At 39.9% G+C, this 16,187-nt stretch overlaps 1 protein-coding gene across 2 annotated transcripts in view; it reads right to left on the bottom strand.

The window, feature by feature from the left end:
• The window catches only part of pik3r1 (phosphoinositide-3-kinase, regulatory subunit 1 (alpha)), a 30,014-nt gene extending 13,827 nt beyond the window's left edge, over positions 1-16,187 (bottom strand). Inside the window, exons 1-2 of one of the 2 annotated variants that reach the window (XM_044333081.1) lie at positions 15,946-16,187; positions 13,700-14,364 (exon numbers count right to left, since the gene is read on the bottom strand). In XM_044333081.1, the coding sequence (XP_044189016.1) occupies positions 13,700-14,036 (337 nt within the window). In that variant the 5' untranslated portion in view covers positions 14,037-14,364; positions 15,946-16,187. Of the gene's footprint in view, positions 1-13,663; positions 14,365-15,945 lie in introns of both variants that reach the window. The other variant, XM_044333080.1, reaches the window with a different exon arrangement.

Genomic DNA, 16,187 nt, shown 5'->3' on the forward strand with positions numbered 1-16,187 from the left:
AAATTAATGGAACAGATTTTAAGCAAAAATAGAAAGTAAATGTGACCCATACAGAAATGAAACGGTCTGGTAGTCACATAAATCTAATCCCCTCTGTCAGTTTCCAGAAGTTGTGATGAATGTTTATGTGACATTAAATGGTGAGGGCTGCAATTCATCTGAGGCAGCAAAGGTTGATTAAGTGCACGACTTACAAAACTGCTCAGTACTTCAAAAAGGAAGCAGGTACGAGACCAAAGGACTGCCATCAAAAGTAAAAAGGTGAGTATTTACAACAGACTGATTCAAGAACAGGAGGTGCTGAGCACTAAAGTTAGGGTTTGGTGGACCAAGGAATTAAGCAAATACCCTGTGATATGAGGTAAGCCAGGTCTGAGCTTTTTTCCTTATTTTTCCTTTAGAACTTTGCACCCAGGTGTGGACATGAAAGGATTGAGGGGTTGGCAAGGATTTTATTTGGATTTGCAAAGGCGTATTTTGAAAGAGCACTTTCCTGAATGGCTCAACTGTTCAACACTGAGTCTGCAGTTTCAAAATGCTGAGAAACTGAATGGAACCCTTTCTCGCAACCATATTTTTCTTTCTTTCTACCTTAAAAATTATTACATTTTTTGAATCAGGCATTAAACGGGCAACTACTGGTCTCCACTGATGCATGCGTGCTACTCATTACCAAGGAGCTACCCGCTTCCCCCAAAGAGTGTTCAATTAGGCAAATAATGAACCACTTTATCCAAATCCACATCCTCTTTGGCCAGCGCAGCGCACAGCCTGGCATGTTGCGTGTGAAGAAACTAGATTACCAAAGTCCTTCTAACCACAGAACACACAAAACTCCATGTAAGACAACTGGTCATCTGGAAGACATTATTGGAACTGCAAAGTGGGAGGGGGGTTTTCTCAGAAGCCGTGAACTCTGAGATGGAACACCAAAGTTTCCCTATATAGAGATCGAGACACGCAGTGCTGCCATTGCACACCTTGGAAGTGTAACCTTTCTCCCAGACAAGATATCTAACACGGCTGCCATTCTACAGCCAACCTTTTTCTGAGAAACTCAATTCACAACCTGAAGTTATATTTAAACCCCCAACTGACCCACCCTCAACCACTGTTCATATCCATAAAAATTAGGTAGGCTGGTTTTATTAAACATTTTTGACAAACTATGCGTCTAAGTCTTTATTGCGAGATGTTTTTGAGATGTCTTGTAACTAATGGACACTTTTAAAACACCACGCAACATATTCGACAACACATAATATACAGACTTCAAAGCCACTGTCTTGTGTTTCCTCAAAGGTTTGGTGATCTTCAAAGTGATCCAACACCTTGTGTTTATTACTCTATCCATGGCTGGCCTATGAGTGACACAGGTCAGCCTGGAGATAGAGTTGCTTCTCGGTACTGTCAACGATGTGATAGTTTCGGCACCAATGGATTGTATCAAGTAGCGGACAAAATATGGCAGACATGTTTCAAGCTATCATTGATTTCGAAGATGTCTCGGCATGAGATCAAACAATCAACATGGCCATAGCCTATGACCATGGAAACATACATACAAAAAAACAAAAACAAAAATAAGAAAATGTAGAAGGATTTGCAATGTTCATTTAAGGTTTGGTAATGATGCATGCTAGCTCTTACTGTAGCTAACGTTTAGATTACCGCAGATAAAATTCTGTAGCATTTATTGCATGAAGTTATAGGGCCCTTTAAAACCCACTTTGTTTGGTCCAGACTTTCAGATTTTTCAATTTGATCTGAACCAAAATTACAGGTGTTAAACCTTCCCCGGACCGGACCAAACAACCGAACCTTGGTTCGACGAAAGGATGTGGTCTTGGTCCAGACAAAACAGAACCATGGTTCGGTTTGTTTCTAGTGTGAAATATTTTTTTTGGATGGTTCAGACTTTTGGACCAATTACAGGAAGTTCTGGCAGGCTATCATCAGAACCGTAAAATGGAAAAATGAGCCGTGGTAGCACATGTTGAGAAGAGGAGACCAAGTTTTTAATTGAAATATGGTCCGACAATGTTATGAAAAGTCAACTGGAAAAAACTTAGACGCCGGCGCTTTCCAGGTATTTTTGGAGAGGATGAGAGAGAGAGGGTAGGAGAGGTCAGGAGAGCAATGCCATCTGAAGATCAAGAAACTGTAGTATATATATATAATTTAAATAATATAGTGGCAATGCAATGAATTTGTAAATTATTTGTATATTTTTCTCCATTAATTCAAACGGCGATAGAAGGTTACTCACTACTCCTATGACAATGGAAACATACATACAAAAAAAAAAAAAAAGTATAAGGATTTGCAATGTTCATTTAAGGTTTGGTAATGATGCGTGCTAGCTTTCACTGTGGCCAACTTTTAGATAACAGCAGATAATATTCTGTAGCATTTATTGCATGAAGTTATAGGGCCCTTTCAAACCTACCTCGTTTGGTCCAGACTTTCAGACTTTTCAGTTTGATCCGAACCAAAATTACAGGTGTTGAACCTTCCCCAGACTGGACGAAACAACCAAACCTTGGTTCAACAAAAAGATGTGGTCTTGGTCCAGACAAAACTGAACCATGGTTCTGTTTGTTTCTAGGGTGAAAATATTTTTTGGATGGTTCAGACTTTTGGACCAATTACAGAAAGTTCTGGAAGGCTATCGTTAGAACCTTTAAAAGGAAAATTGAGCCGCGGTAGCACATGGTGAGAAGAAGAGACCAGATTTTTAATTGAAATATGGCCCGATGATGTTATAAAAAGTCAACTGGAAAAAACTCTGACGCTAGCGCTTTCCAGGTATTTTTGGAGAAGATGAGAGAGAGAGGGTGTGAGAGGTCAGGAGAGCAATGCCACCTGAAGATCAAGAAACTTTTGTATATATATATAATATAATAATATAATATATTGGCAACGAAATGAATCTGTTCATTTATTTTTCTCCATTAATTCAAATGGCGATAGAAGGTTACCCGCTACTCCTATGACCATGGAAACATACATACAAAATAAATAAATAAATAAAAAATGCATAAGGATTTGCAATGTTCATTTAAGGTTTGGTAATGATGCGTGCTAGCTCTCACTGTGGCCAACTTTTAGATAACAGCAGATAACATTCTGTAGCATTTATTGCATGAAGTTATAGGGCCCTTTCAAACCTACCTCGTTTGGTCCAGACTTTTGGATTTTTCAGTTTGATCTGAACCAAAATTACATGTATGAAACCTTCCTCTGACCGGACCAAACAGCCGAACTTCGGTTTGACGAAAAGATCCAGACCAAACTGAACCATGGTTCAGTTTGTTTCTAGTGTGAAGATATTTTTTGGATGCTTCAGACTTTTGGACCAATTACAGAAAGTTCTGGCAGGCTATCGTCAGAACCTTTAAAAGGAAAATTGAGCCGCAGTAGCACATGGTGGGAAGCGGAGACCAAGATTTTAATTGAAATATGGTCCGACGATGTTATAAAAAGTCATCTAGCAAAAATTCATAGAAATGCTGACGCTTTTCAGGTATTTTTGGAAAGGATGAGAGAGAGACGGTATGAGAGGTCGGGAGAGCAATGCCACCTGAAGATCAAAAAACTGTTATTATATTAGTATATATAGTGTTATAATATAGTTGCAACAAAATTAATCTGTTCATTCATTTTTTTCCAATAATTCAAACGGCGATAGAAGGCTACCTGCAGAATTGACAACACGCCAATATCAGACGCACGCCTGACTACAAACCAATCAATGTCAATTATAGAGAGACGCAGCACACGTAGGTGATGACGACGGGACGTAGGTACGTCATGTAAAGTTCTATAGTGTGCTCACATAATTGCAATGTGAAACCAAAACTAACCGGATCATATGTATACAATGTAACAAAAACATGAACCTTGGTTCAGACATTCAGGTGTGAAAAGGCTCACAGCTGATTTTACCACATATTCTGTAACTGCTTGCGAATTTTGTGCAAACCTCATTGGAGTACCTAAAGGCAGCTAAAACTCCAGTTGTCTCCAGAGGGACGTTAACATCAGAAACACCTTCATTATGAGCAAAATTACAATATCTCCAACAACCAATGTAATCAGTTCCAGAAACATATTACATAGTCCTCCTTTTTGTAGTATTCAGAGTTGCTACACTGCTAACACAATGTATTACCATTGCCTTGCTCTGTTTAGAACAGCTGAGGGGCTACACACATCATGAGACTGTTCAAATTTTCTCCCTGGTTTCTGTGGCAACTTGGTACAGGAGAGTAAGGAGACAGGGGCCCCTTGAACATGTCTCTACACGCCTGCATGTTTGGCAGACCTTCTCATGATATCCCAAAAGGCCTCAGCCAGTCAGTAGTCAGTTAGTCAACCGCAGGTTGAGGAAGTAGATGCAGCTGCCACTGGTGCTGCTGTGGTGTGGGGGACAATCTCCCCGGCTCAAACGATATGTCTGAGCCGTATGAACTGCAGACTGCGGGCGGGACAGGGCTGGGGCACCACGGACACACTAAAGATAGCACACACTTTGGATAAATTTAGAGGGCCTACTCAAGTAACCAGCATTTTCAGGTTATACCATTTCATCTTGATTGAAGAAAGGTCTAGCCGAGGCACGCCAGTAAAGATTGATAACCCACGGAAAGAACATCACACCACACCACACGAGAGCACATTGTAGAGCAGCAAGTATGAATAGTAATGCAAAAGTTAAAAAAGTGGATAGTTTCTGCAGTATCTTTTATGAGACAGGCTGCAGTTGATACACTAAAGCATTATTCAGACATTCAGCATTAAAAGCATACAAAAAAAGCAGAGCATTTTCATTAATACATTTGCAAGAGAAACATACTTTCACATGCTTGCACTATAACCAAATGATTAATACAGCTTCAAACCTTAGGAGTGAAAAAGGGCAGGCAATGTCTCCTCCTGCAGGGAGGAATATGCAGTGCAAAAGCTAAGCAACAGCCAATGAGGAGCCTGTTGCTACAGCTTGACAATTAACCCTATGAAGAGCAGCCCATCAGTGAATCTCCAAACATAATTCAAATTACCACAATGTCCTTGAGTGCAATTTTTATGCAAATAAGTACTCACTTCACATACCAAAACATATATGGTAAAATAAGCATATAAGTAATTATTACTTGAGGATTATTTAGCATTGTTCTGTACACGTGTGTTCCCTTTGCACAGCAGCACTCTCACATATGTTACAGCCTCTTTACATTAAATTAAAATGAAAATCTTTAGAGAGACAAGTGGCTGAGGCACAAATGTGAAGCCCTAATAGAAATATTGTCTGTCAGCTTGGATCCCTGAGGAAAGACTGACAGATGTGTGTACTTAGAATAAAACATACTGTGTTCAATATTGGATATATTGTTAAAAGGATGATATCACCTATTTTCAACCTGTACCTTATTTTCTCAGTTTTGTCACTTTGTCGAGTCTGATATCCCTTTTAATTTATAGGGTCACATCTATACAAACAGCCCAAGTTTCCTAAAATATCTCCTTTCCACACAGTTTCAGTCAAACTGCAGTAACACAGGCTTATATCCTGTTGTCAAAGTTCTAATTACCTGAAAATTAAGTATTATGTAAGTATTATGGTCTTAATTGATACTCTGATGCAGTGGTGACCCACTGAATTTACCTTGGATTCACTAAATTAAAAAGAATATGTAGGAAAGGTTTTGCAGGGTCCAATATTTCCCAAGTGCCCAGAACTAATAGTTATAAGTCATTTAAGTATTTTTTTTTGGTGGTGGTGCAGCTTTTCTGTATTTTATATCATTGTAAACTTAGTATATTTGGGTTTTGGACTGTTGGTTGCATAAAACATCTCCTTAAGCTGTTATAATTATTCACCGTTTTGTGATATTTTTAGACAGAACGATTAATTGAATAAAAAAAGAACAGTGATCAATAAAGAAAATAATAATTTACACATGCCCTGATAAACTGCATGCCCTAACTGAACTGTGTGTCAGCACAAATAAACAGAGCAGTGAATCCACTTTAGCGAGACGTCCAAGGTATTAAAAATCATAACCATCAGTGAAAACTGCTAAATAAATCTTGTAAAATCCTGTGAAACAAACATCCTAAAAACAAAAATGATTTTGCACATTAGAGCTCTGATGAGTTATGCATGAACACTTTGAAGTTGTACCAAAGAGATGTCATCATGATAAGGCACTTCTAGAGATATGACTACAGTTGGGTTTTGTTTTTGGAGAAGAGTAACTGCAATGTGAGTTTTAGCTTCGCTGAAAGGGTGTGCTATAACTGCTCTTTGAGTTTCCTTGGCCTAGCAACCATGCACACTGAGAGGTATCAGAAGCAGGGACACTTTAAAGTGAAGTAATTGAGCCTATTTTTGAACATAACTGATGAGTATTTTGGCCAAAACTAGGAAAATAAGTACTTGGTTGAAAATAACTGAAGCTTTCAGGGTTTTCCCTGCCATTATAAAGACTGAGATGCAGCGCCTCAGCGTTTTTTCACAGTCTCTGCCGCGTTTTTGCTGTCATTTCTGGTCCCGCTGCTTCTGTCCTCTGCTGTCTGTGTTTCACCGAGGGCGGGGCTCAGCTCCTCCTCACACACACACACACACACATGCATGCACACACACACACTCAGAGCGGCCAGGTGAAGTGAAGATAATGTTGTATTCCTGTTAATGACAACTCCAATCGTTACTGTAAGTGCAATAAAAGCTTTCCAAGTAAAAAGCTAATAAAAGTAATTTATCAAACCGCCTCTTCAACAGGCATAAACATGCAGGAAAGTACATGCATTCATCTACTTTGCCTGCAGTTTCCTGATACTTTTTGCACAACCACAGCGCGCTAGTTAAGCTAATAGCGAATTGTTACAAACAAGCTAAAACAAAAGCTGTCTGTATGTAGCCTGTTTAGCTTAGTTGCCACAAATCTTAAAAGTTGGCAAATTCTCGTAAACTTAACTGAGTCAAACCGGCCCGTCCTCCCTCTACCAGCGGTACCTGCAGGCAGTGAATCACATCAGCAGCAGAGGGACGAAGGACTGATACTGACTGATGTCTGCGTTCTTGATTCTTTCTTAAACTTCACTCAGTAATATTATTTATTTCACCAAAATTTTAATTTCTTCTAGTGAGATATTGAGTTTACAGTATATAGTGACTTTCTGAGCTAAACATTACCGTTGCTGCTCTAGAAACAATATTTAGTTATATTTAAAAATATTAATTAATTCTAATCCTGTTCTATAATAGAGTAAAACAATTCTTTAGTAATGATAGAGAACCCATAAGAGTATAGATAAGATACAGATTAAAATCTAAGCGACACCCATCCTTACAGCTCGGCTAACGGCCTCACCCTGACTACAGGAGGACGAGCAGTTCAAACCCCTTCACTTGCAGCATTGTTTCACCAGTGTTATTTTATGATTATTACTTTTTTAATGGCACACAGTGCAAGCACTCACAAAAATATGAAGGATAACTTCGGGCTTACTTCGTCTGTAAGCTTATATATTTCACTCTACTTCTTGCTAATGTCTGAGTGTACTGTGAAAAACTACAACCTGTGCTTTTTTTTTAATAAATATTGCGACGATAATAGTCCTTATTCTTGGTTGGAGGAACCCAACACCCCTCAACTTAACTACCCCCACCCTGCTGCAACCATAACACCTAAGCCCTGCAGACACCTAGGGAAAACCCTGGCTTTTAAAAAGGAGCCTATGATCTATCTTGTTCACAGTATTATGTAATGCCACACCTCCGCACGAGGCTTACACGGCACCTAGCTACACTAGCCAGTCCACCTTGTCTCCCTCCCTCTCCTCCCTCCCTTCCTCTTAATATATCACATATTTGAAATACCTTTTCTGTTCCCCTTGACTTGGTGCTTCTCTCTAATCTCACTTCTGTCTTATTGCACCACTTCTTCAAGTTTATCAGCCTGCCTGTCTCTCTCTCTCTATCTCTCTCTCTCTCTCTCTTAATCCTGCTAGCAGACATGCTCGGACTCCAGTAAAGAAGATTTGCCAATTCAGACTTCAGACTCTGAACACAATCAAGTAATGAAACAGTTACAGTATGCACGCCTTCATGCACACAATTCTTCTTCAGTCTTACTGGATTTATGCACTAATGCAGTATAGTGAAGAAGTTGATTTTATTGAGCCCTCTCTCTCTCTCTCTCTCTGTCACACTACTGAACCGCAGCATATTCTAAAAACTGGCATGACTGCATCAGTTATAATTGGAGGTCCGTAGTTCTGATATTCTTTATTCTATTATAGTCACAATTTTCTCATTTTACACAGTAAGATCTAAGTGACAGTCGGTCGAAGCAGCTTAGCGTTCGGTTTTAACCAAAGTTAGGAGTTGGTCTGAATTAACATTTGGATATTTTTAAACCATATTTTTCTTTGAAGTTGGTTTTTCCATAATGAACCCGTGAGATGGGAGAGTTTCAGAGCTGAAACAATTATCGAACAAAGAACTCCCGCACATTTGTCTTCTGTGCTTGTAATTAAGGGAGATTTATTGGGAACAACGTTTCGGTACACAGACCTTCATCAGGTTATTTCCAAAATAACCTGATGAAGGTCTGTGTACCAAAACGTTGTTATTTTGGAAATAACCTGATGAAGGTCTGTGTACCGAAACGTTGTTTCCAATAAATCTCCTCTAATTGCAAGCACAGGAGACGCCGTGCGGGAGTTCTTTGTTTCGATTATTGACGGCCCGCAGTCTTCTCTCCGACGCAACCGTCTATCTGCAGGTGTGCAAAAGTTCTGCTGAAACAATTAAAAACTTATTAGAGAAAAGAAATCTGTAATTTTTCCTTAATTGAAAAGCAAAAATGTCAAACATTCTCTGGATCCAGTTTCTCCGTTATGAGGATTTGCTCCTTTCCATTGTCTTAAATGATGGTTACCTAAATCTCTTTGGGTTTTGGACAGCTGGGAGGAGAAAAGAAACAGTTTTCAGGATAGTATGAAGGCCATTTTTCACAGTTTTCTGACATTTTACAGATGAACAATTCATCAAGACAGTAATGCGTTGAGTAATCAACAATTAAACAATCTTTAGTGTCGGCCCTTGTTGCAGCAACTTCCTGCATTTGGCTAAACAACATGACCCCAACACATAAAATAAAGGTAAATTTTGTCTTTTTACATGCTGTTGCTAGGCTTATAAAAGAGGGAGGGAGTATGGAAAAGTTGCTAACACTGTCACACAACCAATAAGGAACCTGACCTAAAATTTCACATGTGTTTCGGAAACTTTGATGATAAGGAAAATGATGACATTCTCCTCTGTAGATATGGTGCAACGTTGTAAACAATGACGAGCCAAAAATATATTTAAATCCAGCTTGAGTCTGACGTATGGGGGCAGTGGATTTTCCGCTGCAACTCTCCCCACCCCCGACTGACGCCGGCGACATTACATGCTAAATATTTATCCGTCGAACTAAACAAATGTGACAGACGTGGGGTTTTAACCACGGCAGAACTTCTAGATCTAGTAATAATAATCTACTAAGCCAAATACACTTAAATTAGTCAAATTAGCCTCGCGCCAGCAGGATGTACACTGATAACAATGACAGTGTAAAACAGCAATCGCCGGGGTCCTATTCAGCGTGCAACCATTTATTGTCCGGCTGCATTGTGCACCAAGTTACTGCAATCAGCACTTAGCACAATACTGATTCATCACAAAGCTACAAATCAGTCTACCATGCAGTCTGTGCGCACCCCTCCACCAAAGAAGCGCCAACACATTCCTGGCCCCAGCTGCCTTTAGCTCTACAGAAGAACCACCGACCATCAGAGCAAATTATCATGTTATAAAACTTCTGCTTTGTTCGTTTCTGCCGTCCACTCGGATGGATTTAGTAACCTGTTATTGTCCTTTATGGCCAAAAAAAAAAAAAAAAAAAAAAAAAAAAAAGGTATAGGAAATTGAAACCAAAACCAAAGTTGCCATACCGAATGTAAAGGGAGAAGTGATTAGCAGAGAAAAATCAACAACACTGACAGAAAGAGTGTTCAATACAGCAGATGTCAGCCTGAGTACTAAAGAGGCCCAGAGAAGGAGAGCTACATTATCTCAATCTCCAGCTATGCACAGTACTCTTTCTCTCTCTCTCTCTCTCACTGCAACTGTCTCCTTTGTATAGCCTGCTCTCTTCCTCTCCAGTAGTCTCTTTCAAAATGTCTATCTTACATACGCAGAAAGTCAACTACTTCAGCCCACATGTTCCACATATAGTGTGGTCTATTGTGCAAATACATGATAAAACCATTACTGGTTTTAAAACCCACACAAAAAAAATGCTTTAGAAATGCACTCGAGACATATTTAACATTTAAATACTGTGATTTTTTTGGGGGGGATTATTTTTTGACATGTCACTTTTGCATTAATAATGTAATGCGACGTACTGGTGAAGTTACAGGAAAAACATGCTGATAAGCCTCAGACGAGAAAAGCGAAGATAGCGTGACGGCATCAAATATTTCCTTAAACAAGACGCTGCATGTAGACTGAACCTTGTGAGAGCATGTAGAGTAACGACCAGTTATTCACACTTTTATCTCCGACGTTTGGAAGAATGCTCGCTCAGACTGGCTGTTGGGGAGATAAAAGAGCAATTATACACACAGAGAACAGTAAACATGGAGGAGTCAGAACGCTTGGGTTTACATTTAACCGTTAGCGGCCATCGACTCGGTTATCTTCATATACAAACAAGGTCGTTGAGCTTCACTGATATTAGACAATATACTCTCAAACTTTATGGACGTGCCTGCTCAACGCACACTAAAATATACTGTATTACTTCCTTAAATGGTTGAAAATTGGAGAAAACTACATTTGTGAGGATGAAATGCACTTTAAAAACTATTATTTTCCGTCTTTGATGAAACAAAGGCACGTTATCTTTGTTGCGCATCAATGTGAAAAAAAAATAGTGCTTTAAAAAAGGTGAAGCTGAAGAATTTCACTTTCATATCAATTCTTCATTTCTGTATAAAATAAAAAAAAAATGGAGCCCTAATATGAACTGCAAGGCGCTTCGCTCTATCTGCTTCAATCTTCGAGTTCCTTTTTCTTGGCGGGCCCGAGCACATGTATATTCTCTCAACTGAGAGGCCCAGAAAAGGAGCAACACTTTAATGTTTAAAAAAAAAAAAAAAAAAAAAAAAGGCTGAGAGCTGGAATGAGGCAGAATAGTTTCCCAGCCCGGCCCTCTTCTCTTTCTCTTACCCTCTCCACATCTGCTGCACTCATGTAAACCCCTGTGGCTCAGAAAGGAGAGGCCCCTTTTCCAAGCCTCCATTCTCCACCTCTTTCCCCCTACCAGAGCTGACTGTAGAACTATCAAAACATTAAAAAAAAAAAAAAAAGAGAGGAGGAAGAAAAAAAAAAAAAGCTGAGGAGTAGGAGGAAGGGAGTGAGATCCCTTGGTGGTGGGCAATAAATCACAAACACTCTGGGAGCAACAAGAGCCCTGCCTCAATCACAGAGCCCTCAGCCCCTCTTCAAAGCCCCCTTGAGCATGCAGGGCCCAATCCCCCCTCTCCCCACCCCCCTCTCCCCACCCCCCACCCCCCACCCACCACCACCACCACCACTCCTCCACCCCTGCTTTAGCCCCTCTGCCAAGCCCACAACTCCGCTCTAGTCCTGATCCTTTTGCACACCATCCCTTGCACCAACCTTTTAGCTAGCACTGAGGCTTTCTCTCCCTTTACCCGCAACCTCAGGGCCCCTTCTCTCCCTCCCTCTCTGTGTCTCTTAACGGCCCCCGGACACAGAGACTTTTCTTCTCCTGGTGCAACATTCACACTCGCTCCAGGCTCGGCGCTGCCACTCAACCACGACACAGCCCATTCAACACATGCCCCCTTCATACAGCTCCTCATTCACCCTCTGCGAAACCACAGCAAAGAATTTCACAATCGTACCACAAAAGGGCAGAAACTAGAAACCTGGCAACTACAGCTGCTCTTTAGGTGAGCAGAAAGCATTAGGCGCACATTTCATGCAAACCACAGTGTCTTTAAAAAGATGCGAGTTTTTAATTGCAGTTCTGAGCTGTGGTCTCAGTAATGCTGATCCGGATTTCAAAGGGTATTTTTCATGTGCAACCAGGTCGAGCTTCACAGAACTAGATTGAAATCACTAATAGAGAGAAACACAGTCTTTACATCACTTAGTCAATAATGCAGCTGTATCTGCAGCAGGGAAATACTCAAACTGCTTATAGATGTTACATAAAACACTTAAACTGGGTTATCTTATTTGCATTACAGGAACCGTCCAACTCTTACACAGAGCAAGATAAGAGACTTCTTATCTTTGTATCTAAAACAGACTGATCAACTGTGTTTAGTCTTTTTGTTTTGCACAATGTGACATGAACACAGCTCACCTACCTTTGTCAAAAGTGCAAAAAATAGCTCCAAAGTTGTTTTATTTACACGTTAACTCTTGTTTAATATGTATGCAAATAGATCAAAGTGGTTTTAGGAGGAGTAATGTATTTCGAGTGATAAGTGTTTCTCTAACTTTTAGGATGCAGTAACTGCATGCAGCATTTTTACCGGGTTGCCAAGTTTGCAAACTGTTGCAACTTTATCATGAATAAAGCTCAAGTGACTCGAAAATGGCGACTTCCAGCTTGCTAGCAAACAAACAAACAACATGTAAACAAGATACAGCTTTGAAAATGTAGGAGGGCGTGTTTTTTTTGTTTTTTTTTTCCAGTTTTGGTGGAGCTAGCTTAGCTGTTCCCCATTGGCTACTGGAGAAGAAGTAATTTGAGTTAATCACCAGTATAAAGTGATCTAATCATCTTTCTCCACACTGATAAGGGAATTATATTCCCCTAAGATGCGGCTTTGTAGGGGGAAAAAAAAAACAAAACAGATGATATCCACTGGTAACATATGGCTGGTACGAGATGCTCTGGTGTACTATAGCCTGGATACACGCCAGCACCATTGTCCTCTGGGACTGGGATTGGTTGACATTCAGTGCAGCTGTATAGCACTGAGCAGGGCCACTTGTTATCAAAGACTGCAACTGTTTTGCAAAATCAGCATCTCTCTCACACTTTACTAACCGGAATCCAGAATCTGTGGGTTGCTGCATGTTTATAAAACAATTATTAGTCATCGGCTAAAAAACTCATTCGCATCCGACGTCAGAGATCATCTACACGTGCAGTATGACCAAAATGTCATAGTTAAGTCCTGTAATAACAACTGAACCTTGACAAATAATATTTTAATCTTCTAGTGACGTAAATACACACTAATGTGTTGTTTTACTCAAACGCGGGTGTTAACAAGTTAGCGTCACTCAGCAAGTCGACTGGGATCGATTATGAAGTCATTTCTTAAGCAAAAAAGCCAAAAATTCATTGGTTTCAGCTTCTCAAACCTTAATATTTTCTAGTTTTCAAGCTCTTTTATGACAGTTAACTGAAAATATTTTATTTCTTGAACTATTGGTTGGTCAAAACAAGACATCTAATAACATAATCATGGGCTCTAGGGGCTTTTTTCACCATTTTCAGACGTTTTATAGACTATACAAGACATGGAGTTGGTAAATTGATAATGAAAATACCTGTTATACAGTTCTGTGGTCCGGTGTTGAACTCACCTTGCTCCGAGTCCGAGTCTGTCTCCGCCTTGAAGGAGCCTGGAGCTACAGGTAAGGGTCTGAGGGGCCGTGGCTTGGGCGTGGGGGGAGAGATCCATTTCTTTCCAATGTACTCGACATACGTCCCAGGGAAGTCCCCTTTTTCCTGAGTGGTTTCGTTGAAGCCGGGCAGCCAGCCAATCTCATCTGGCCTCTGTTCCAGCCCATCAGTGTACCCAAGGGCCACCAGTGCCCCTTTGCTTACCAACAGTATATCCCCCACACGCAGATCAATGTCCTCCTCCCTCTCCTTCTTGTAGTCATAAAGCGCCCTGTATTGATATCCTTCAGCACTCATACTGATCACTTTGTGTCAAGATGTTCTTTTTGAAGATGAACTGCTGGGGCTTGATGGTAGTTCAACCAGCAAAGTTACTTTTCAGGTTTTTCTGACTATGTGTTCAGTCCAGGTACACATTTGCTAGTTGAAATATTTGTATGTGTACGATTCCAAAACAACAACAACAGTCTGCGGCCGTTCTTCGGAAACAATATCTAGCTTGTCTTCATTCTTTCACAGTTCCTGTCTCTTCTGAATGATTTGCACTTCTCTTGGTGTGTTGCCTCACAATATGTACCCATCAGTAAATGGCCTACAGCTGTGATCTTGAGAATGCTATCCAGACCTGCAAGATGAGAGTGGAGACCATTTGCAACACGTTGCATAAGACAGTTACAGCATATATATATATATATATATATATCGCATTTAATGCTCAGATGTGAACAGACTAAGTTTACAAAAAAAGATTGTATAAAATCAACAGAAAAACCAATGTAGATTTTTACGATAAAGGCAGAATTTACACCAACAGTAAGAATACTGAGCTGAAGCCCAAGCGAATTAATACTGCGTGCTTAGACTCAGCTATGTACATCACAGAAAACACTGCACAGTATCACTGATGGCACTTAATATCTATTAATATTTAAACACTTCATACTAACAGTTTATACTTATTTTATAATTCCAAGCCACATGCCAAGTTTGCAGCAAATCACATTTTCTTTAATGAAGATAAATTTGCAATGTTTTTCATTAACTGTAACATTAACTTAAGCTGTATGTTCACCTTATTAAAATATCTATCTTCTAATTTTCATAATACACTAGTGTAAAGCACCACTGCACTATTTCCCTAAATTAAACTCTTTCCAACTGGGTACTTTACTTTACTGAGCTTATATGATGCTTCAGCAGTCTGAGTTAGTCATCTACCACATTCACAGTCTTTTTAGCATAAAAAAATCCCTTTTTGTGTTTCCTCGGACAGTGTTTCCCTGTTAAGCTTCAGTGGAAATACAGTCACAGAAAAGAGGGACTCTGACACTAAAAAGACTGTAACATTGAGAGAGCTCAGATAAATTTTTAAACACATTTTTGCACAGGAGGAGGGCTGTGGATTTTGGCCCCTCCATCACTTACATTGTAAATGCATTATGAAGGGATCTTCTAATGGTCAGTATGAACAGGAGGAATGATTATGGCAAGAAAAAACCTACTTCAGTGTTCATTTTAGGCACCTAACTGTTGCTTAAAGACAGACTTTTTGTGGGAAAAAACTGTGAAACCGTCCTTTAACCAGTTCCTGGCATTCTGGGTTAATTTCAGTGCTGGTCAGCCAACATATGGTTGCTAACATTAGCATTTAGCGTGACAGCTTAAATTCACAGCGCTGTTAGTATTATATAACTAATATAGTAGCCTCCATGGTGTGTTAGCAAAAAGGGCTGGAAACCTGTGGATTTGGAAAACGTTTGATGGTTGCAAACTAAACTTTTAGGGAGTCTAAAGTTACAGTGCCTGGAAAAAAAAATGTCCAGGGAGCAGACTGGTTAACAGTTAGCTAACTTAAGTCAGCCAGCTAACGCCAGCTTACTAACCTTAACGACTAGCATTAAGTCAAATTAGAGTTAATTAGCTGTCTGCGGAAAGCCATTTCAATAAGTTTACTTAGAAGTTGCAATTGTGCGTTAAGTTATATAAACAAAAGCAAACAATCAAGAGCAGAAAGGAACAGCACAGGAGAAAAAAAGACATGCAAGTTAACGCAAGAGTAATAAAGAGTAACTTAAGTTTGACCTAGCTGTCTTACAGAAAATGTAAGTAACTAAAAAGTAGTTTCTTAAATAATCACTTTTTTAACAGAGTAGTGTAAACATTTGCTAGCTCGTTAGCCAACTTGGACAGCAGCAACGTTACATACCGAGTCTGCATGGATCCACATTGAACGCTTCCACTTGGATAAAAGTCTGACTTGCGGCGTGTTATCAATAAAACGCAACCCTAAACAGGTCATTTACCAGCACGGTTAAAACACACACAAAAAAAATCCTCTGCTTGGGTTTAAATCCGGTATAACGAGCTGTACAAACTGTCACTGCCTGTCGACATAACGGCACGGTCTCATCGTCCCGAACAAATGCTGCCTTGAATGTCTCCTCTGCG

Source organism: Thunnus albacares, chromosome 18, assembly GCF_914725855.1.
Source record: "Thunnus albacares chromosome 18, fThuAlb1.1, whole genome shotgun sequence".
Taxonomy (NCBI): domain Eukaryota; kingdom Metazoa; phylum Chordata; class Actinopteri; order Scombriformes; family Scombridae; genus Thunnus; species Thunnus albacares.